Consider the following 25,127-nt stretch of genomic DNA (forward strand, 5'->3'; position numbering starts at 1 on the left):
CTTAAATTGCCTTAAAAGAAAAAACCACAAAGAGTATATGCCTTCTATCAACTTTCACCTAGTAAGTAACACATCATTTTTTCCAATTAATTCTTGAGTAATGAGAGCATGACGGGGTTACTGTCTTAGATATGATTATACAATCTTGCTCAAATCTGATAGTTTTGGTATACATTTATCCTTTATCCAATATTTATTCCTTAAGAACTGGAAGGGGTAAGGACCAGGGGACTTCAGGATTCATGCCTCTAGCTTCATCCTTCTATATGATGCTTGGGAACCATACAAAATCTATTGGTGTTTGAGATTTCTTGGGAAAAGGCATGAGATTAGAAGTGCTAGGGACAGATAGTCACATGTGACTATCACAGTCACAAGTCACATGTGAATTCAGATCATTGGCAGTTAGGCGGTAAAGATACTACCAATTTGATTGATTGATATTAGTTTTGTTTCTGCACTACAGAAATATAACAATGATTGGTGGATAGGAAGACTGGTAAAAGAGGGCTGTGAAATTGGCTTCATTCCAAGTCCACTTAGACTGGAAAATATTCGAATCCAGCAGGAACAGAAAAGAGGACGCTTTCATGGAGGGTAAGAGTCCTCTCTCTTATTCAAACTGTCATGCCAAAGGAAAATCAAATATTTTTGGATTCAAGGATGATTTTTAAAAAATTCATAGTTATTTTAAACCAAAATTCATTTGATATACACTACTTGTTTTGTGAAGCCTTACCTAAAAGGGATCCAAACATTTCAACATCCTTAGCACCCTTTTCAAGTATGTGCTAATTCTAATCTGATAACTCCATTGAGGATATTTGAAATTTCATGACTGTCCATATTTGCATGATCACAAAAATTATATATGGTATCAAAAGCTTCATTAGATTACTTTGTTAAGTGATGAAGCCTTATTCATTTATTCTACCATTTAAATGAACCTTGGCAAATCACACTGACCAAATGTTATAGTTCTTTTCCAGCCATCTTTAGATAGTTGGACAAACAGGAAGGACACAGAAAGTAAGAGATGGCCAAATAATCTGAGGGTACTATTTGTTCACTCAGAATTTTTCAGAGGTGTCTGAAATGTCTAGCTAAGGAAACGAAGAATTTAGTTAACTTTGAGGAAACCAATTTTTAGAAAAATATTAAAGAATAAGTAGGAATCTTACTTGTAGGAGAAATGTTTAAAAACCTCACAGGGAAAGCAAATAAGTTGTTAATAAAGCCATCTATGTTAAGTTCCTATTCTCACTGAAGCATTTATTGTATGTCATTATTTTTGAATACACTTAAAATAGAATCAATTATCACTCCCTTCTCCACCTATTTCCTCCATCTCCTTCCTCTGTTGGGGCCACCTTTGCCTATTTAATAAATGGTTCAGCATTTGTTTGGGATCCCATGTTATTTGATTTTAACAGTAACTTGATTGGCAAGAAGAAAGGTAGAAAAGTCAGAATGAGAAATCATCTGCTTTCCCCCCTTCCATTGATATTTACTTATTCTTTCTTGTATACCCTATGCTTATCTTTAGATGGATATTATCTAATCCTATCAGGGTAAGGGAGAGGAAACTGGGAGATATATTTTCTGGGATTGATCAAAATATTATTTTACTGTGTTCACATGGAATCACTTGTAGAAATTCATTTTGGTTCAAGAAATTCTTTAGTCTTTACTGTATTGCATACCTGATTCTTGTCATTAGGGTCACATTAAAAATATGAAAGAGTAAAATATTTTTATTTTGGCATATATTTTCACACTGAGTGGAAATGCTGTCTTAGTTAAATAAATATACACATACGTACACTTATGAGATGTTTATGTTTTTCCTAATCACTCTCACGAAAAGCAAAATGAAATGAGGAGAAATAGAATTGATAGATTAAATACTTCAGTAACTCAAATTCTCTGAGAGCAGGAACCGTGTCCAACTTATCTTTGTATCCCATCATCACCTAGAGTAGCACTTTGCACATGAGCTTAATAATCACTGTTAAATGACAATCTCATTGTATTAAAAAAATTCTTTTTAAAGGTTAACTAATGTTTCACTCATTTCTAGTAATATTCCTTGCACTAGAATTCCCTTATCCTAATTAAAAAAATCAATTTAAAGACATAATTGTGGTTTGATTACACAGGATTTGATTTCTTGAATTGATTAGGATTTTAGTCAAATAAAGTATATCATGTTCTGACTGTCATTAGATATCTGAGAGGTTTGTTTTTACATGTATTTCTTGGTTTTTCCTAGGAAATCAGGTGGAAACTCTTCTTCAAGTCTTGGAGAAATGGTGTCAGGAACATTTCGAGCAACACCCACATCAACTGGTAGGGATGTTATTTGAACACTTATTAGAAATTATTCCTTTCTTGGAATTTCAAAATAGGAAAATTCTTTTGCTAATCCAGAAGAGTTTTAGAAGACCTGTTTTTTTCTGATGTTTTCTTTTGATTATGTAATTAAGTACTTTTTCTTTTTTTTTTAACCTAATGGCACTAAAAACCACTAAAAAAAACTGTAAAATAATTATGAATATCTTATTGACAGTCTGGAGGCAGGACCTCTGCTACCAAAGATTGTCTGAATTAGATCTTTCACCTCACTCCAAGCTCAAAAGACCTGAAGCTTTTTAAGACCCTTAAAGAAAGAAATGGAAAGTTATAGTTTTCTTAAGAGGAAAATACTTTTTTAAGTGCCTAATGAGAGGTGACTTGGTGGGGCTGTATTCATACACTGGGGAAAAATTGAGATCGACACACATGGGAGTTGTTCTATCTCATGTACCTCCCTCTTCCTGTATGCTGATTCAGTTCTAATTTGGCCCAGATATAGGAGAAGGAACCAACCTAGTATTTCAGATTCAGATTCATTAGCTCAGAGGATCTAATTTAGCCTATAGAAATCCCAGTTGATCTCACTGAAGGATCCCAGGGAGTTAAAATTGTAGCTAAAATACTTTTGGTTCTTTTCTCAAGTAAATCCAGACTGATCCCAGGCATCCTGAACCAAAATTGTCTCCCATTTCTGAAGGCCAATTTGAATCCCTGGTTTATCCAGAAAATTGCTCAGAACTCTAGATGTCTATCTACTTATGTGTTATCAGAGTTGGCCTCAAATCATATATGTTATGAATCAGCAGCCCACTTAATCTTTTATGAATAGGACAGGACCTAAGGTAGTATGCTATTTATATGTTCTTCTTTATATTTCTTGAAATGGAGAGGCTCAATAAAGAAATTGAACAATTTTTCCATTCAGTCCTCATCACAGATTAGTAGACCAAAAGAATTATAACAGAAATTAGCATATTTTTCCATCATTTAATATCATTTACTACTACCATTTAAAGACAGTACATATTTTGATATAGTTCTCATTGTTGTCTTTTAGCAAAACAGAAGCAAAAAGTGGTAAGTTGTGTTTTTTTTTTATTAAATCTATTGTTAAGGCCTGCTTGTTAAGGCCTACTATGTACAGTTTCATTGATCTGATCAGTTGTTGAATGAGGGATATTTCCCTCCTCAGCAGGAAACTGTGATGATACTTTAGTATTGGAACTAGAAAGTGGAAATATGTGTTACTGTTGAAAAGATGTAAGTCATTTATTTGTCTTGTCACCAATGAAAAATCATCTTTTTTTCAGACGGAGCACATCCCCCCTTATGATGTTGTGCCATCCATGAGGCCAGTTGTATTAGTGGGGCCATCCCTGAAAGGTTATGAGGTATAAGTGCCAGTCTATTGTTTTTCCATTCTTCTTCTAGATTTGGGTCTATGTCTTCTGGGTATTTAATCCTGTCACCAAGCCTTCATTGATTATCATTATTGCTTATTGATTATTGATTATCCATCATGAGAGGGCAAGTGATCAAATTTATATTTTATCCAGGTCCCTCTGCTTCTCTTTCCTGTCTTTCTTGTTTCTTCATTTAACCCTTCAGAAAGACCTTCCAGGGAAAAGAAAGAAGATATATACTTGAAGCAAACTTTAATATCTGTGGTCAAAGATTAAATTAGGGATGGAAAGGGTGCATTAATTTCCTGTTTATATCATTTACTTGTAAAAGCCTTTCCATCACCATAGAGAACTGAAAATAATCTACATGAGAGAATATACCAACAATCAGCCAACAACCCTAGATCATCCTCTGGGAAGATACCATCAATGTTCCCCTTCTTAGATCCTTTGGAAGCAATATCTAGAATTTTAGATACTTTCATGGAATTATATTTCTCTATTTTAAAAAATTAGAATATTACTACAAAAATACTTGCATAATTTTAAAGCAGATCAATTAAATATCTGTAAATAATGAAACAAATTAAAGATTTTTTGCTTCATCAAATTTTATAAAATTGAGTCATTTTGATTCCTCCCTTTAGGGGAGGGAGATTGCATGGCAAACAGCACTCCAAAATGGAATTTCAAAGTGTATAACTCTAAGCACAGAGTACTTTGGGACAGAAAACATCATCATTCTCTTCTCCTATTGCTGTTAAGAAAGGTGGGGGTTGCTGATATGATAGTGTATTATGGCCTTCTGACTGCCAATGTTCCATTGAATATACACCACTTTGAAAAACTTCCAAATTCTTCATAGTTTTGATTTCCTCTGCCAAAGAGAAGAATGACTAGGGTGTTCTGGGCCAGGGCCAGTACCTGAATATAAAAGACAATTCTATGGCTTACCCAATCGCTATTACCCTGGTGCCTGACAAGGAGTTCTGTTGTAGGTAGCTGCCTCAAGGGACAGGGACTCTGGAATGATTCATGCCGTCATCTAGTTGAGAATCTAGACAAAGGAGAGATTTTGGAAAGAAAAGAGGGAGACTTTTCTTTTCTCTGAGCTCAGTAAACACTGCTAGTTTACTCCTCTGCAAATGAAAAGAGCCAAGTGGGGAAAAAAAGGAATAAATGAAGATACAAGTAAAACAACTTCCACAGGGGCTTAACTCTAATTGATTACTGGCTGTGAAAGGGTCTTGGGTTACAGGTAGTGACTGTCCTTACCTTCTGCCTCTTCTCTCACTTTTGACTTCTCTCTTCTCTCTTCTCTCTCTTCTCTCTTCTCTCTTCTCTCTTCTCTCTTCTCTCTTCTCTCTTCTCTCTCTCTCTCTCTCTCTCTCTCTCTCTCTCTCTCTCTCTCTCTCTCTCTCTCTCTCTCTCCTTGTTCTATCTTTCCACCTCTGCAAAGGTGACAGACATGATGCAGAAAGCCCTCTTTGACTTCTTGAAGCACAGGTTTGATGGGAGGTGAGATAAAGATTTTTTTTCTTTTTTTACATAATGTCTATGACACTATGATTTCTTTCCTATATAGTTTCTTTTTTATACAGAAATGTTATTATGGGTAAGTTCATTTGATTTTCAGAAATGAATAAAAATAAGTTCTGAAAAGTCTGAAATAAGCTTTTCATAGACAAGCATAAAACAGACCTATGAATGGACATGAATATAATTTTTTTAAAAAAATGTTTGTGGGGACAGTTAGGTGGTATGGTGGACAGAGCATTGGCCCTGGAGTCAGGAGGGTCTGAGTTCAAATTTTATCTCAGACACTTAATAATTGCCTAGCTGTGTGACCTTGGGCAAGTCACTGCCTTGCAAAAAACAAACAAATAAAAAGTTTGTGCTTTCTTTAAAAAATTTAAAATTTTTGAATTTTTTTCTCTTCCTACCTATGATATCCTATATATAGAAAGCATATCTGTATAACACATATACACACAGGTGTATACAAGCATATATATATATATATGTATATATATTCATACATAAGCATATATATTAGGGCAGTTAGGTGGTGGTAGATAGAGCAATGAACTTCAGTCAGGAGAACCTAGTTCAAATCTTTAACTTTTGACAATTACTAGCGGTGAGACTTTGGACAAGTTACTTTGCCCTTATTGCTTCACATCCAAGGCTATCTCCAGTCATCTGGATTTTTATCTGGCAACTGGACCTGGATGGCTTTGGAAGAGAAAGTGAGCCTGGTGACTTAGCACAACCCCCACCCCCACCCAGAACCAATTCACTTGCTTTTTATGGCTTCACTTCCGTGATGTCATGGTCTTCTTTGAGAATGAAGGACAATCATCATCATCATCATCATCATCATCATCATCATCATCATCATCATCATCATCATCTTATACATGTTTGTATATAAACATATACATATTTATATAAATACATGCCCTATTTGCTTTAAAATAAAAATTAATAAAATTCAGGATATTCCCCATACCTTATTATTATGGAACTCTTAATCTATGAAGTTTAATTATAAGAAACAATCTTTTTTTTTTAAAAAGCAGACCAGAACTTCCATATACAAATAAGTCTTGTTACCTTCAAAATAGTCACTTTGGTAAACTTATTCCAATCATGCTACTGTAATTCAAAAAAAATTTTTTTAACTCTTCTTTTAGAATCACTTTGACAGCCTACAATTCTTTTGAACGTCATGGGCAACAAAATACTTGAGGAAAATTTGCTTTCTAAAATAGCTCAAATAATTTGGAGCACAATCTGATGAATATGACAGGCTGGATAGTAATACCATTTTTTTTTTACCCCAAGCATAATGTGACTATAAAGTAAAGATTGGTTTTTCTTCCATGACTCATAAACTGTTTGATAGAAGGTTATTTCCAAAGAGAAATTCCAGAAATGTTCTGGATAATGGAAGCATTATTTGAATAAGCTCATTTGAGTGTATAAATTCTGGAGTATTTTGTTTGTTCAAACTAACCCTGTATATATATTCTCCATGGCATCTTAGCAATGTCACTGTATTTTGAGGACTTAAATATTTGATTGCTAACATGAGAGATTTTTTAAAAAATTGTCATATGGAAAAAGAATAGCAGAAAATACTTCATTTTAGAAAGAAGTGACAAATTAGTTCATTTTCAATTGATTCAAAATACAAAGCTCTTCTTGTACAATGGAATACACTTCAAGAGAAAAGAATTACACAGCATTTGGAGAGTTATCAAGAATGGAAACAAATTTCAATGATGAATTATAGAGAAGCCTATGTGGACACTTGTAAGTTGTTAAATAGATTAAATATATTTTTAAAACAGATCAAAATAAATATCGGCAAAGATGATACTTTAAGGAAATCATTATACATTATACATCTGACTGCTAGTATGTTAATAATTTTAAAAACAAAAATATTCTGGTTGTGTTTAACATAGTGCCTGGCATATCATTAGTGATTAATAAGTGTTTATTGAATGAATAGATTGTTTAAATACCCCACAAATTTTGACAACTACATGGAGAACTACTGGACAATAGAATAAGAAGTATTTGTCTCAAATGAATTGAGACTTTTAAAAAAAATTCTTTATAATTTAAAAAATTAGAACACTTTATAATATTGGAACTAGTTCTCCATAGGATACTAAGATATTGCCATGAAGAAAATACTACATATGGCACTCCTTTACTTCTTTACCTATTTTCATGAATATCTAAGGTGGGCATTTCTCCAGGGTTCTTGGTTTAGTTCATTTTTCTTTCTAGTTCTCCTCTACTCTACTTCCTGTCTTCCTTAGCAAACTCATCATTCCCTTGGTCTCAGCTATGCATATTAATCCTGGTTAAATGTGTATTTCCAGTTGTATCTTTAACTGTAGCATCCAGGTGGCACAGTAAATAGATCCCTGGATTTGGAGTTAGGGAACCCTGAGTTCAAGTTCAGCCTCAGTCACTTATTAGCTGTGTGACCCTGATCAAATCACTTTATTTCTCCTTGCCTCAGTTTCTTCATCTGCAAAATGAGAATAATAATTGCACCTACCTCACAGGGTGGTTGTGGGGAGCAACTATGATAATATTTGTAAAGTGCTTGGGATGCTATGTAAATGCTAGCTATTTACTAATTTCTGACTTCTCCTTAATTATAGAAACACATTCCCACGTGCCTATAGAACATAAAGTATCTTACTAACATACTAAAATATTAAAAACCAATCTCTTTATTTTTTTCCCTAAATTTGTCCCTCCTTCTGACTTTACTTTTTCTGTGACAAAACCATTTACAAGATGTCCCCATTTGAAATCTTGCTGTAATATTTGAATTTTCTCTTCTTCATTTTTCACATTGATATTACCAAGTCTTCTCTATTCTGTGTTCATAGTACCTTTTGCATCTGTCCTCTTTCTGTTCTCATTGCCATAATTCTAGTATAGACTCTCAATTCTGCCTATTATAATAGCTTTCTAATAAGTTCTATTTCCATTCTCTACTTCTAATTTAACCTCAATACTCTTATCTAAGTCATAGAACTCCTCTGCTCAAAAAATTTCAGTGATTCCCCAAAGTCCACAAAGTTACATTCAAACTCTTTTTGGTAGTGAATTAGTGTCAAAGGCCATAACTTGGAGTCATCCTACCTTTGCAGCATTTTCTCACATAATTCCCTTACACTGGACACAGTTATCCCTCACATACATTTTACTTATCCAACTACATGACTTTTCCCTTCCTGTTAAAATTTTTAGTGGTATTAAATAGTTGGAAACAAAAATATATAAGAAAAGATTAAGTGAGTTAGAATTCTATGATCAGGAGAAGTCAGCAGCTACTTCCATCAACTCTGAAGATGTCATGTGAAAAAAAAATTACTATTAGGAGAATCATTACTAATAGGATAGAATCTTTAAACATTAAAATAGTCCATCAAATGAGACAATAAATAAAAAAGAAAATTGAATTTTATTATTGGGATATTAAAAGGGCGGGTAGACTAGCATTTACAGTGAAGTGGGAACTGAAATTAGAAAGCATCAGAAAATATAGTTATCCTAAAATGTAAAATTATTCATGAAAAATTCTTTGAGAGAAAATCTGGGCTTAGACTATGAAGGGCAGTGATAGTTAAAGGAGATCAGAGAAAGAACTCACTTTGAAAATAGTTTTGACTTATAAGACTGATGCAAGGATGCAATCACTTCATTAGTAGGGAATGTGTGAAGGCCTTCATAAGGAAGAGTTGTTTTTTGGTTATTGGCTTTCACTTCACTTCACCATTTTATGTTCCATTGAATGTATGATTTTATATTGGGTTAAGCCAGACTGCTGAATTATATGTTACCTTTTGGTAAAAAGAGAGGAAACAGACACATTTTAATAAAATTTAGACAAAAGGATGATATTGCTGAAGGTTTCAATAGTGTTGCTGAAGAAAGACAGAATGATTCATTGACTAGAAATATATCTGCATTGAACAAAGGAAAGATGAAAAAGTTCTATCACTATTCCTTTTCGAGGTTCAAAGAAGCATTTGGCCACCAAGAGATTCTTTTACTCAGATTCTCTTAATACTTCACATCTCTGCTAGAAAATAACTGAACATATCTGAACAAAACTGAACAAAGGGACTGTCCCTAAATCATAAACTTGTCTTTTGTTACTACCTTTGAAATATTCAGAGTAAATTAGTGCATAAATTTTATGCATAATGCTGTTAGTGTAACTGTTGGTACAATGATACTATTTAGAAATTGTTGGTGGAATGTCATAGAATAGTTTTAGGCTGGGGAAAAAGAAAGTGTCATATTTCTATACCTGGATTTCCTGCTAGTACTGTATTTGTTCCTAAGAAGTGGAAGAGAAGATAGAATTTGGTCTTGGAGTCAGGAAGTCTCATACTTATTAGCTATGTGAACCTGGGCAAAGTATTTAAAGTTGTGTATCCCAATTCATAGAAGAGTTGTGATCTGCTTGGTGGAGGGAGTTCCCATTCTAGGGAGGATATGATTATATAAGATAACAATGGAGAAAAGTACTTTTGCTTTAGTACACATATTTGTTATTCAATTAAAGGGTCCCTTCCTTTTTGCCTTACTTTCTCTTAACTAAAGTCCAGCACTATTAAATAAAACTTTTCTTCCTGCTGTTTACTCTACTGTGCCTGGACTATGTATAGTGTGTCAAGTGCTTACTGAGTATTAAGGTTGTAAATTGCTTACAGCCTAGCCAACTTTTGACTCAATTATTCTGTTCTATGTTCCTGTTAATAGGATATCCATAACGAGAGTGACAGCTGACATTTCTCTTGCTAAGAGGTCTGTTCTAAATAATCCCAGCAAGAGGGCAATAATCGAGCGGTCTAACACACGATCCAGCTTAGGTAAGATGTTCAAATATTCTGTATTTCCCCAAGCTAAGCTTCTAGATTAGAATGGCACATGCTGCTTTTTTGAATGTTTTTTCCAACTTACCTGCTATTCGAATCATTGAAACTATATATGTAATATCAGTACCTGAAAGGAAAGAGACACATGCAGGATATAGAACCAGTCAGTTAATTAGTAATCTAATGAGAAGGTTCCCCTAATGGGAACCATCTAAGAGGAACCACAGGAAGTCTTTCTTTGTCCTATTTTCTCCAATTTTTCAATGAAACCAATGATACCTGCTCGATACATTACTTACAGAACAGGTGGGAAATATAAAATGAGGTGAGTAGTTTGTTAACTCCTTGGCAGAAAAACTAGATAATAAAGTATTCATGATATTAATGCTACAACCGCGCCCGCGTGTCTGTGTGTGTGTGTGTGTGTGTGTGTGTTCAAATCTGTTATTTGTTCAAAATGGAAACTCTCTCCATTAATTCAGATTATCAGCTGATTAGTAATTTATAGTTTTAGAGAGTTATCTGAGGTTTTGAGAGCTTAAGTAATTTGCCCAGGGTCACAAAACTATAATTTAAGGAAGCATAGTATGGTGGATAGTAAGATAACTCTGGAGTCCTACAAAATGAGTTCAAAACCTATCCTTGAAACATTCAACCTATCTGTCTTGGACAAATGATTTAATATCCTTGTATCTCAGTTTCTTCATCTGAAAAATAAAGGAATTTGATGAGATGTCCTCTGAGGTCCCTTCCAGATTTTTATTGATGACATGGGACTTAAGGACAGCCCTCAGACCATCACATTATGATGTCTCTCTGTCAATGATAAAACATACTGAATGTTAATAAGAAAAACGTTTTACTAACATGCAAGAAATTTAAGCATGCTTCCATGTGTCATCAGTGTGATGATATCTTGGAAATCCTTAAAAAAAAATAAGATATTGATGATTAGGATCTTCATCAGAGTAACTAGTGTTACCAAAGTCTTTGCCCTGCTATTTCTTCCTCTGATGAACAAAGTGAAACTCAGACCATAAACCAGGTCTAAGAATATTCCCTGCTCCTTCAACTGTGGAAGACAGCAAAGGCACACATGAATATTCTCTTAAATCATAACTTAAAATTAGGTCTTCTCTGATTCCTGCATTAAAGAAGCAAGGGGTATCAGTTTCAATTCTACAGACCAATCTCATGAACTAAATGTGGTTTTAATCTTTATTAGTTTAGAGAGTTATATTCTCATAACCATCTAAACACTTTAGTAGCGAACAGCCTAGTTGTCAATGTAGAAATAGTTGAGGTCCTGTGAATCCATATGAACAATGATTGTATATTATCACATCACTGATTTTTTTAACTGAAATTTAATGATCAAATTCACATTCTTATCTGGGACAATAAATGGTCTCTGTATCTGGTCAATTTGATTGGAATATGATGCTTCCTTAGGACCTCTCAGCAGCCCTTATAGCCAGGAGGCCCAGGAATTGAGATTTATTGATGCTTTTATTTTAAGAAGTTTAAAATTTAATTATGTATGATCTGTCTAATTCTCCTTTATACCTACACTATGTAAATTTCTAAATGTGATTCTTGACTGGAACTACTTCCCCTTCCTCCCCCCCCCCCCCTCACCCTGTCTATACTGGTGCCCTAGTGAAACACTGAGTAACTTAGTTATGCATAACCTTAAGAGGTATTTGCCCCTCTCATTGTGAACTAAGACATAAGGTTAGACAGTCTTTGGATTTTGGAATGGCTAAGTAATAGAATATACCTACTCTGGAGTATACTGCATCATTTGTTTCTAAATCCTAATTGCTGAGAGCAGATAGGTGGCACAGTGGATGAGGATGATTTTGGAGTCAGGAAGTTTTTCTTGTTCAGTTGTGTCCGACTTTCATTATCTCTATTAGAATTTTCTTGGCAAAAATATTGAAGTGATTTTCCATTTCCTTCTTCAGCTCATTTTATAGATGAGGAAACAGAGGCAAACAGGGTTAAGGGACTTGTCCAGCTATTTAGTGTCTTAAGATTTGAACTTTGGTCTTCTTGATTCCAGACTCAGTGCTCTATCCTCTGTGCCATCTGTCTTGGAGTCAGGAAAACCTGAGTTAAAATTTTGCCTTGGAAGTTTGCTGGTTATATGACCTGGGTAAGGCATTTAACCTCTCTCAAACTTAGTTTCTTCATCTGTAAAATAGGAATAATATCACCTACCTCATAGGGTTGTTTTGAGGAGCAAATGAGATTATTTATGTAAAGTGCTTTGCAAATCTTAAAGTGCTAAATAAAATTAGAGCTATTATTACTTTTATACATTAACTAAATAAGGTTCATACATTATTGAATTGTTTACACAGGAGTGCCTCTGTGGAATCCACTCCACTTAGGAAATGGAAAGGATTCAACATATGTCACTGCCTTTTGACTGCTTCACATAAGACTGTATCAGTATTTACACCTCAAAACAAATACAATTTGTAAAAAATCAAACTTATTCTAACCTAGTCCTAATCATATGCCATCCCTACATAAGCCAGTGGGAGTATCATGCAGATAGCAAGTGAGAAACAAGGCCATATGTAGAAGCCTACATGTAGAAGACAAAAGAATTGCTTTAGTTCCTAATTTATCTAAAGAATGATCTCTTACTCTATGGCATATCCATGACTTCCTCTGAGAGTGCATGCTTAAAATGTGTTTGAGAAGTAGACTAGTTTCAGATTTTTTCTTTCTGGGTTACATAGCTGGATACCGCACTTTAAATTTTGCAAAACTGATTTACAAATATGATTTTATTTGATCCTCATAACAATCCTGAGGTAGATCCTATTATTTATCCTCATTTTATAGATGAGAAAACTGAGGGCAATAGAGTCCAGAGTCACACAGCTAGTATAACTGAAGCAAGATTCAACCTCAAATCTTCCTGAATCCAGGTCCAGCATTCTTCTTAATGTGTCATCTGAATTAACAAGACAGGGGCTGATTTCTCAAACAACTTATTCCTTAGTAATTGCAATAAGAAATATATACAAATACAATACAAGGTAGATTGGGGTAAGTGCACAATGGAAAAGAAAATGCTTTATGAGGTTTTTATAATTCATATAAAGCCATATTGTTCATTTGTAAACAGTCAATTTTACTGTTTTTGAGAAATATCAATAAATAAACATTTATTAGGCATCTACTATGTATAGGCACTGAGCTAAGTACTGGGGATAAAAAGAGTTAAAGATAGTCCCTGCCCTCAAGGAGTTTACAGTCTAAATCTGGATTGTTTAGCAATGCTATTATAGATCTGGTTATTTGAAAAATAACTAGATTTTTCATTTGACTAGATTTAAAATCATAGATTTAAAACTAGAAGTGATCTTGGAGATCATTTAGCCCCACCCCCTCATTTTACAGATTTTAGAAACTGAGTCTTGGGGAAGTATGAGGATTTCAACCTAGACTTCCAATCCAGTATTCCTTCTGATGTACTGTTTTACCTCTGTTTAAATACTGTTTCCTCTCATTTGGTAATAAGGCTGTCAAATGAGTTATAAAGTAATGGGCAGAAAGGAAAAGTGTAAAATGCCCTAGCAAGAACAGTTTGCTGCCAAATGGGCTAGTTGAAAAACGGTCCTACTGAAAGTAAGTACTAATAAATGGAAATGGCTTTAACCTTTTGTTTCCATTTCTCTTCTTAGCTGAAGTACAAAGTGAAATTGAAAGAATCTTTGAGCTGGCAAGATCCTTGCAACTGGTTGTCCTTGATGCAGATACTATCAACCACCCAGCACAACTTATAAAGACTTCCTTAGCACCAATTATTGTCCATGTTAAAGTTTCATCTCCAAAGGTAATTAGATAATTTCTTTATCTAGGACAAAGGTTTATAGCTTGGAGTTTGTAAACATTTTAAAATATATTTTGATAAGTCTCTTTCAATATAATTAGTTTCCTTTATAATCCAATGTATATTATTTTGTGAATTTAAAGACATTATTCTGCAAAAAGGTCTATAGGCTTCACCAGACTGCTGGAAGGGAGGGGAATGGAACCCCAAAGTTCAAAAATCACTTATCTAGGAGAAAAGGAATTTTTTTTTAGAAATAAATTCTTCCAAAAATTTCTTATGGTCAAAGAGAATCTATTATTTCCATGAGACATATTTAGTGATTATATATTGAAAACCCATTGATGTGTAAGTTTTAAGTATTTAGGTATATCAATAAAATAATGCTATCTGTCCTAGATAAATAATCTATACCAAAATGTGATAGGCAAATGGATAGATGAGTAGATGAATAGATGATAGATTGATAGGTAAATAGATATATGGATAGATGGATGGATAATGGAAAGAAAGATAAAGTCTATAGATTCTGATTCACATATGCACATAGCAGTTACCAAATGAACTTGGAAGGAGTGGGTGACTCTGAGATATTGCTGGCTCATTATTCAGCTCTTCAAAAATCTTCCTGTGACCTACTTTACTCTGCAAAAGATAGAGTAGATAGTTAAAATATTTATTGAATCCGTATCTCACAATTCTATAAAATCAAAGAAAATACAGTATTTGACCATTTCTTCTAGAAAGGACCTAGAAATTCAAGTTTACATTTTAATAAAAATCTTTTGAAGAACCCAGTTGAACAGGATACCATATTTGCTTTATATTTTGATGACTGCTGGAATATTATCAGGAGTTAGGAGAATCTTAAAGCCAAAAATTTATACTTTTGGACTGATATTCTTTCTCCTTTAAATCTTGTGTGAAACTTACAGGTACAGATCATTAGAATTCAGGAAAGGGCTAAATGAGAGATAACTATTCCAGTAAGCTTTTATTGATTGCCTAATGTGTTTCAATATGGCAGCTTAAAAATCCTCTAATAACATTTAGGATTTTATTATGTTCAGGTGAACCTAGCAAAACTGAGTTTTAAAGCCATTTGCCTGATACTGATGCTACCCAATTACATAGTCTACAAACCATTTTTTAGTATACACATTGGCACACTTGTGATTTGAACCTGTATTTAGAGGTGGTATTTAACTGTCTTCAGTATAAAAGGAAACATAAATATGTTATGTCTTTTTACAAATAATTATAGTTCCCGGGGCGGCTAGGTGACACAGTGGATAGAGCACTGGCCCTGGAGTCAGGAGTATCTGAGCTCAATCTGGCCTCAAACACTAAATAATTACCAAGCTGTGTGGCCTTGGGCAAGCCACTTAATCCCATTGCCTAGGAAAAAACCTAAAAAAAAAAAACCCCAACAACTATAGTTCTCTAATGAAGATGAAATCTGCTCTAGACATTAAAAGGAATGCTAGAGGGGCAGCTAGGTGGTTCAATGGATAGATTACTCGCCCAGTAGGACCTGAATTCGAATGTGGCCTCAGACACCTAATAATTACCTGTGTGATCTTGAGCAAATAGTTTAACCCCATTACTTTGCAAAAAATAAAAATAAAAAAGGAATACTAGATCATTTTATTGTAGCACTCTAGAATGAAAGAAAAATTTCACCAGATTTAAAAATTGAAAACTATGTCCCTTATATTAATCCCAAATGGCATATAGGCAATTCTTTTTTTTTTCATCTCTGATTTGACTTCTCATTGGATAAACCTCCAAAGATAACAATTTCAAATTTCTGAAAGCTTCTTCCTAATCTTGATTCTTCCCATGTTACTACACCTCGCACACAACAGGCTTTTTATGCCATCCTGTCTCTTGTTTAATATCCTCAGCCAGCTGAGGAGATCTAGAAAAAAATATGTTTGATTCTCTGACTCTAATATCACCACCCAAGCTGAGTGGTTTCATCCATATGGCAATCAGCATCAGGTTGAAAGCTAGTAATTATATCCTTACACTTCTCAATCTTCATGCTATTAATGACACATGAGTTTGAATAGATGGAAAATGCTGATTATAATGTATACATCTATTTTTAAATATTTTCCATGTTTTTACTTATAGTTCATATTGCAATCATACAAGTAGAGTTTTTCCATATGTAGGCCATAAAAATGCAAGTATTTTAGCTCAAGGGAAAAAATGTATGACTACTTAGCTGCCAAAGAATTGGGAAATTCTAATGGGACACATAGGAATCAGGGATAACATTTACTATTTTAAAAAAGACGAAAAAGGATTCCTTAGCCAAAGTTATCCAGGACTTTTCAATAGTGAACTATATACTCTAAAATCCATATGTGTGTGGTGGCTACATGATTTGAGTCTTCTCTCCCCTCATCATTATCAATTGCCTAAAGTCTACTAGCATAGTATTTAATGGAAATGAACTGTCGAAACAGTGGTAATGGTGGGCCTGTACAAACTTATGAATTTGTCTATGACTCCTGATCAGAGAAACAATTTTTTTTGATAAAAATTCAGATAGGTTATATTTAACCCAGAGTTTACATGTTAGAAATCTAGGTTCTTCTCCTTTATCCAGTCCAATTTCTAGTTAGCAAAATTAGGATCCTATCCAAAATTTCTCAAAAAAAAGGTTTTGTTTTTAACTAATTACAAACAAATAAATTGTACTGTTGGAAAGAGTTAAGTCATATAAATAGATTGCCAAATTTCCTAGCACCATTTCATTGAGGCCCCAACTGGAACCTCAATCTAATTCTAACACCCTCCAATCCCTCTTAAGGAGTGTCATCATCTTGCACATTTCATATTACCTGGGTCAAAATCTATTTGTCTTGCCTCAATTTACAGTTATAACATAGTGTTCCACTGAAATGTTTAAATAATTATCAGTGATAAGAGAAACAAACACAGCCCTGTGATGATTACCTATTATAAAACTAGTTATCAAAAATGTTGTACAACTGAAACAGTCTAAAGTGCACGTTGTGTGAATATGTGTAAGTTTCACAATTGCTCTTTCATCCTTGCAAAGCAACCTCCAAAATGAAGGGTTATCAGCAGTGAATATAGACTTCAAAACAGATGAAGAATCAGATGAATTATAAACCAGGAGTTTCTCAAAGTAGAAAAGATTGTACCACATTTCTCATATATGATTACATTTCCTGTCATATTTGGAGTCAAAATAGTAAGACCTGACTCTTTTTATCCCTAACAAATTTCTCCATAATAACTATTAAGATTTATGTATTTTTCTACCAGGTTTTGCAGCGGCTGATTAAATCAAGAGGAAAGTCCCAAAGTAAACACTTAAATGTCCAATTGGTAGCAGCTGATAAACTTGCACAATGCCCCCCAGTAAGTACTATTTTTTTCTTAATTATTCCTGGTTGTGTATTTCATGCTGTTCCATATTTGAATGCTTTTTTTTTCCTATAGACTAAATTGATTTTTTAAAAAATCTATCAGCCCTGTGGTAGCCACAACAAGCACAGATAGAGATTGGTCACTTATTGGTTTGTCTATTTGTCATCTCAGTTATATTCAGGCATCTCTGTCTGTGGTGACTTAAATATGGTACACAGTGGGCTTGGAAACATGGTTCTTGACTTCCCTACATTGAGTACTCTTGTTAACTTTTAAGAAAATCATTTGATTCCAGGATGGAGATACTTGTAAGAAAAAGCAGAACTCAGCTGACTTGCTTTCAATTCTCCTGCCAAGAAATGTTGGCAAGCATAAAAAGACTATAGAGGTAGGAAGCCAGAGTGCAGTAGAGCAGAGGGGAACCCTGTAGGTATCAGTGACATTGAATCAGAGCCTTGTGACCAGAGCCACATGGTTACAAATTTGCTAGAAAAAAAACTGCTTTGGAAAGGGCTGAATAAGGAGTAGTCTCATGTCATGTATCCTCAGTCCTGGCAAGCCAACTACATGTTTGCCAGCTTCTTCACACCTCAGTACCTTCAAATTACAAAAGACAATGATAAGTTATATATATATATATATATATATATATATATATATATATATATATATATAACATGTATATAATAGTATATAGATATAACTATAGATAAACACACACACACACACACACACACACACACCTTTATATAGCCATGCCACTTTCACAGTAACACATAGTTCATTTTCCTTGGTAATCCTTACTTTTCCTTTCTGCAATCTTTCCCATTGTCATCCAAACTTGAGAAGAGTTCAGAAAACACCTGATGCAGATTTTTGATATGAGAGCCATTTTTTAAAATCAACTTTTCATCTTGACTCTTTTGTGCTAGCTGTTAGTCCTACAGACAAGATAGATGCTGACCAATTCCTCATTTGCCCCAACTTTAATAGTCTGTCCCCCCACCCCAGTTCCTGCAGTCATCTAAGGGGACTGCAACATACCTATTGACTCTCCCTCAAACATCCTAAACACTCACTTTCTCAAACTACTCACCTCCCCTGAGTGATACCTTCACCCTACCTTGACTAGACACAAAAATAGTCACACGTAAATGCGTCATCATCTTGTTCAAGAATTCTGAAATCCTCTTATCCATTCATAATCTTTTGGTTTTTTCACTTCTTCCTCTGCCTTTCCTTATAAAACCCTACTCTTCCTTTACATTGAGACTTCCAATCCCTTATTCTTTAATTCTCTCTAAGACCATCTCCCTTGCACTAGCTATTCTTTCCTTTTCTCCCTTTCTTTATTCCTTGATGAACCAATTAAACTCTACACTGTCTTTGTCTCTTGAATCCCTTGCCCCCTTATCTTATTGCTGCTGATTACACACAGCCAAGCCTTAGGCTTGGATCACTCTTACCATTTAGACAGAGAAAATCATACAACCTTTTTGTCTGGGTCTACTACAACTTTATGTTACACAGTCTTAACTGGGTCCAAACTGCTACTAGGTAATTGTACATTCCTTATCAATCTAACAACCCATTCTCCATAGAGGTTTTCCCAAACTTTTTCATCTGTCATCAAACTTACCATGACTTTCCCTTCCCCCTATTCTCTCATCCAAGAAACTTGCCTCATCTTTTTACAGGAAAAAAAAATTTTGAGGATATTTGCTGTGATCTCCCTCTTCTCTTCTAACACTTAGATGCCTGCTGCCACTGTTTCCTCCTGAAATGGGTCTTGACTTCAAGAAGGTTTTAATCTTCTAGGGGTGCCAAGGTTTACTTATAAAATAGGTAATATTTAGAAAAACCCTAAAATAGGTAATATTTAGAAAAACCCTAAATAAAACTTATTCAAATCAAATGACAGAATTCTATAAATTTTTTATTAACAGGATAATTAATGAACATCTCAGAAAGGAAGCAGTAATTACAAAGAGTCAGCATGATTTCATCAAGAAAAGGTTATTCCAGACTCATCATATTTCCTTGTTGGACAGAGTTGCTAGGCTGGTAGATCAGGATTATATTGTAGATAAACCATACTATATTTTGGCAGAACATTTGATAAACAATAGTACAATTAGATAGATTAGGAGTTTATTTGACTGATGTCCTAACTTGGAAGGGTCTTAAGTGGAGTGCCTCAGGCATCTATACCTCATCTTGTGCTATTATTTTTAATCTTTTTTTTCCCATGGAGTTGAGTGATGTAAGGAATTCCTTTGTGATGAAACTTCTACCAATGCAGATCATCACCTGATCTATATTAGAAAGTTAAATATTGCCTCATTGTCACTGACAGGTTAAATGACTTGCAAGGGATAAATCGCCAATTCATTTCCAAAGTAGGGCTTAAACCTATGTCTTTCTGATTTCCCCGATCAGCTTTCTATCTACTGAACCATATTACCTCTCCTATGCTCTAATTTTTTTAATTCTATGGTTAAAGGCATAGATTTCATGCTTGTAAATATGCAGATGGCACAAAGTTCAAAAGGCTAGCTAATGTAGATTAGATCATGATGTCAAAAATGATCAATAAGTTTCAGATTTGTAGGGGAACTTAGAGCTATTTAATACACACTATACCTGAACAAGAATCTCTCTTCAGAATAACCACCAAGTGATCATCTTGATTTTGCTTGATGTCAGGATACAAAATGAGACTGAGTCCTCTTAACCTTTTCAGGGTAGTCCCATGAAGCCTACAAACAAAGCATTTCTCAGGATCATATTTTTAAATGCATAAACCAAAGTACATAGGATTTCAATAGAAATAAATTATATTGCAATACAGTTATCAAAATGCTTTTTTTAAAAAAAGGACTGAGTCTAAGAAGATGATGTTAAATGGATATAGACTGCATTGAGAGGCATAGTGTGCAGAGCTGAGAAGGTAATGGTTAATGCAATCTCCTCTAATCAAACTACTGGAAAATTTTGTTCATTTATAGCTGCCACACTTAGGGAAAGAGATTCCTTAGGGAAAGAGGCCAACCACTCTCCAGCTTATCAACTGAACAAGTCAACCATGATTTAGAAGAAGCTTTAACATGATATGATATGAGGATGAGTTGAAGGAACTGAAATGTGGGCTTGGGTTAGGAATCATGATCACTCTAAGTAGTTAAAGGGCTAGCATGTAGAAGAGATATTGTATTTGCTTTCTAGTCTTCTAGAAGCCCCCCTTTTTTTTTGGTTTTTGTAAGGAAATGGGTTTAAGTGACTTGCCCAAGGTAATTATTAAGTTTGAATTTGAACTCTAGTCCTCCTGACTCCAGGGCTGGTGCTTTGTCCATTGCACCACCTACTGAACCTAGAAGCCATTTCTGAGAGAACCATATTTAGGATTTAATGTATGGAAACACTTCCTATGAATTAGAACTATCCAAAAGTGGAATGGGCTATTTACTTTAGGAGGTAATAGTTTTCCTTTCATTGTAAAACCAGTAGGGTATATTATAGAGAGGATTTTTGTTCAGGTTATAAATTGGACCAGATGATTTTTGTGGTCCCTTCCATTTCCAATCTTTTTTTTAAATTTTAAGTCAGAATATCCCAATTTAAGATTCCCTCAATTAATGCAGATTAGCAAATTTTCTCTAACCTATAGTCCTAATTTATTGCTCCACACCCTTCTCTCAAGTGACTTACATATTACTGGGGGGAAATACAAATTATAATCAGCTAAGTATATATCATTAAATTGTCAAGGAAAAAAGAACACTCACAAATGAAACCAAGAAATACTTTTTTTTTTTATGAGGCAGTATATACACCTGAACCTTGAAGGGAGGTAGGGTTTTTTTTAAAAAAAACAAATAAATCCAAAGATGAGGGGAGTTCATTTCAGTCATGAAAGATAGCCTTTTGTAAAGGAACAGAATTAAACCTTGGATAATAATAGTCATAGTTACAAAATATTTACATTATGAGGTGTATATGATGACTATAAATGATCAGATAGGGAAAAAAACCAAAAGATATAGTCAACCTAATTTTTGATGATTTTTTCAGCTGTTTATCATTTTTCCCCAAATTTTTAATATCCTTATTTAAAGTTTTGAGTCCTAAATTCTATCCTTTCCTCCCTTACTTCTCCCCTCTTTGACATTGTAAGCAATCAGATATAGATTATATATGTGCAATTATGTAAAGCATTTCTGTATTAATAATTTTATACACAAAGATGGACAAAAGAAAGTAAAAAATAGCATGCTTCTTTATGTATTCAATCAATATCAGTTCTTTCTTTAGAGGTAGATAGAATTTTTCAACATTTGCCCTTTGGGATTGTATTTAAGTCATTCACAGTTCTTTATCATAAAAATTGCTGTTACTATGTACAACATTATTCTGGGTCTATTCACTTCACTGTGTATCTGTTCATATAAGTCTTTCCAGGTTTTTCTGAAATCATCTTCCTTGTCATTTCTTACAGCATAATAATATTACATTACAGTCATATACCACAGCTTGTTTAGCCATTTCCTAATGGCATCCCTTTCATTTCCAGTTCTTGTGCTGCTATAAACATTTTTGTACAAATAGGTCCTTTGCCTTTTTTTTATGGACATCTTTGGAATATAGACCCAAGAGTGGTGTTGCTGGATCAAAGGTTGTGCACAGTTTTATAGCCCTTTGGGCATAGTTCCAACTTATTATCTAGAATCACTCAATCAATAAACATTTATTAAGTGCTTACCATGTGTCAATGTGCTGAGCACTGGGGATAAAAAAAAAGGCAAAAGAGACAGTCCCTGCCATCAAGGAGCTTAAAAATTATGATTGAAGCAATTCACAGCACTAAGTATAGGTAGTATATTAGTGTATTAGTGAACCTATTTTTCCACATCCCATCCAGCATTTGCATTTTCCTTTTTTTGCCCTATAAGGGAATCTGATGAATGTGAGGTGATATTTCAGAGTTGTTTAAATTTTCATTTCTCTAATTATTGGTAATTTGATTATTGATAGCTTTGATTTCTACTTCTAAAACTGCTTGTTTATATTCTTTTACAATTTATCAAATGAAGATGGCTTTTATTTTAAAAAAATTGATTCAGTTCCTTATTTATATGAGAAATGAACATTTATCAGAGAAACTTGTTATAAAAGTTTTTCCCAGTTTCTTGCTTTTCCTCTTATTTTTGGTTGCATTGGTTTTATTTGTGTAAAACATTTGTAATGTTAATATAATCAAAGTCATCCATTTTATGTCTTATGATCATTTATGTCTTGTTTGATAATGAATTCTTCCTTTATCCATAACCTATCCTTGTTCCCTTAATTCACTTATGGTATCATCCTTTATGTCCAAATCATGCACCAATTTTGAACTTAATTTGGTGTACAATGTAAGATGTTGATCTCTACCTACTGTCTGCCAGATTGCTTTCCAGTTTTCCCATCAATTTTTGTCAAACAGTGAGCTATTACTCTAATAAAAGGGATCTTTAGATTTATCAAATACTAAGTTATTGTGATCATTTACTTCTCTATATTGTATACCTAATCTATTATCCAGGACCAGATTGTTGCTTTGTTGTATAGTTTGAGATCTGATATTACTCCTTCCTTCACCTTTTTTTCTCCTTGATTTCCTTGATACTCTTGACGTTTTGTTCCTCCTGTTGAATTTTTCATCAGGAAATAATTTTTTCTTAGTTTTATTGTCTTGGAATGGAATAATTAATTTAGGCAATATTATCATTTTTATTGTATTGGTTTGACCTATCCTTAAGCAATTAATATTTCTACAGTTGTTTAGATCTAGCTTTATTTGTGTGAAGAGTGTTTTATAATTGTGTTCATATAGTATCTTGGCAGGTAAATTCCCAAGCACGATATTATTTGCAGTTATTTTTAAATGGAATTTCTCTTTCAATCTCTTCTTGTTGAGTTTTATTGGTAATGTAGAGAAATGTAGATGAAACTTATGTGGGCTTGTTTTATATTCTGCAACTTTGATGAAGTTGTTTCAACTAGTCTTTTTAGTTGATTCTCTAGAGTTTTCTAGGCATTTCTAGACATTCACATATTGTCTGCAAAAAAATGATTGTTTTATTTTCTCCCAGCCTGTTTTTATTCCTTAAATTTCTTTTTCTTACCTTATTTGCTATACATTTCTAGTACTATTTTAAATAATAATCATCATAATGGATTTCCTTCCTTTTACATCTGTTCTAATTGGAAAGACTTCTGGTTCATTCACATTATACAAAATGCTTGCTCTTAGTTTTTGATATAATTTTTTAATAATATTATTGAGATTAGTTTATGCCTATATTGGGGAATCTCAGTGGTCAATTCAAGGGTAAATAGGAGCATAAAAATATATATCCAAGACTATATCTGTATTTTAACTTTTCCATTGATGGCTTGAATTTGCTAAAAGGGTTTTATTATCCTTTGCAATTATTAGAAAAGTATATAATAAATTCCTTTTATGTAGGGTCTGTGTTTTTCATATTTATATCCCCAGCACCTAGCATAAATCCTAGACTGTGGTTGATGTTTAATAAATGTTGACTCACTGACATTTGAACAGTTTAGTGACTGTGCTTAAACATTTGTGACTATGGTACATCTTAGTACATATGGATTAATTTTAACTAGGTACAATATGGATTTTTCATAATCCAGGAAATTTAGAGAACTGGTTAGCACCTTTCCCTCCTTGGAAAAATTAAGGAAGTGTCAAAGTGGGCAGCATCTATACTGTAGGGATTGATACTCTATGATCTTTCTAGGAAGTAGACTTTCCCCAGATGGGAAAGACCTCAGAAATTATCTAATCCAACCTTCTCATTTTGTGGATAAAGAAAATAAGACATATAGAAGTTTTGACTTAAACAAGGTCACATGGAATAATTCCTAGTATAAATTTATGAGGCAGAGTGATTCAGATAATTTGGAAACTAGAGTAGAGAATGGATAAAATATCTTGTAATTAAAATCTTCTAAAATATGGGCATATTATTAAAGCATGTTAACTTGAGTTTACACAAATGGAATTTCAATAATGCTAATTGGTATCAGCGCTAAGAGTGGATTCTGCCTTTTAATTCTGATGTGCATAAAGCTAACAAAAGGGTGGTAATTAAAAATTGTCTATAAGTTAGGACAGAATCCCAATTTCCATTGTTTTCAAATGATTACTGATCTTGATATCTTTGAGACTCCTTTAAGAAAAATTGGTACTGATTTAATTGGTCACTGCATATCCCTCTGCAAAGTCAGCAAACTGAGTTGACAGGACATTGAGCTGCTATTAGTGCTTAGAGCAGCAGTTTAACAAATTAACTTTTTGAAATGAAAGTTAGGTCCTTTGAAGAACCAGCATGATAGAGTAGAAAGCATGGTGGCTTTGGAGTCAAAGCAAGTGGATTTGAATCCTTGTTCTGCTACTTATTATCTGTGTGATTTTGGGCATGTTGTTTAATCTCTCTGAACCCCTGTTCTTCATCTTCAAAATGAAGGGCTTCGGATAACTGACTTTTGAGCTCTTTCAGGTATAAAGTTATGATCCTTTGGCAGAGCTGGAAGGAATCTTAGAAACTGTGGCATCTACCTCCCTCATTTTACAGATGAGGTGATGAAAGTTGCTTATTGCCACAGAGTTCATTT

At 33.8% G+C, this 25,127-nt stretch overlaps 1 protein-coding gene across 3 annotated transcripts in view; it reads left to right on the forward strand.

Annotated features, from left to right (window-relative positions):
* The window catches only part of CACNB4 (calcium voltage-gated channel auxiliary subunit beta 4), a 390,197-nt gene that overhangs the window by 339,255 nt on the left and 25,815 nt on the right, over window positions 1-25,127 (forward strand). The window contains exons 1-8 of one of the 3 annotated variants that reach the window (XM_074215975.1): window positions 517-597; window positions 2,273-2,349; window positions 3,413-3,432; window positions 3,666-3,746; window positions 5,218-5,276; window positions 10,065-10,174; window positions 13,885-14,036; window positions 17,340-17,435. The exons of 1 other annotated variant lie outside the window; for it this stretch is intronic. In XM_074215975.1, coding sequence (XP_074072076.1) covers window positions 2,310-2,349; window positions 3,413-3,432; window positions 3,666-3,746; window positions 5,218-5,276; window positions 10,065-10,174; window positions 13,885-14,036; window positions 17,340-17,435 — 558 coding nt within the window. In that variant the 5' untranslated portion in view covers window positions 517-597; window positions 2,273-2,309. Of the gene's footprint in view, window positions 1-516; window positions 598-2,272; window positions 2,350-3,412; window positions 3,433-3,665; window positions 3,747-5,217; window positions 5,277-10,064; window positions 10,175-13,884; window positions 14,037-17,339; window positions 17,436-25,127 lie in introns of those variants that run through there. One more of the 3 variants, XM_074215974.1, reaches the window with a different exon arrangement.

This window comes from Macrotis lagotis, chromosome 1 (genome assembly GCF_037893015.1).
Source record: "Macrotis lagotis isolate mMagLag1 chromosome 1, bilby.v1.9.chrom.fasta, whole genome shotgun sequence".
NCBI classification, from domain to species: Eukaryota; Metazoa; Chordata; class Mammalia; order Peramelemorphia; family Peramelidae; genus Macrotis; species Macrotis lagotis.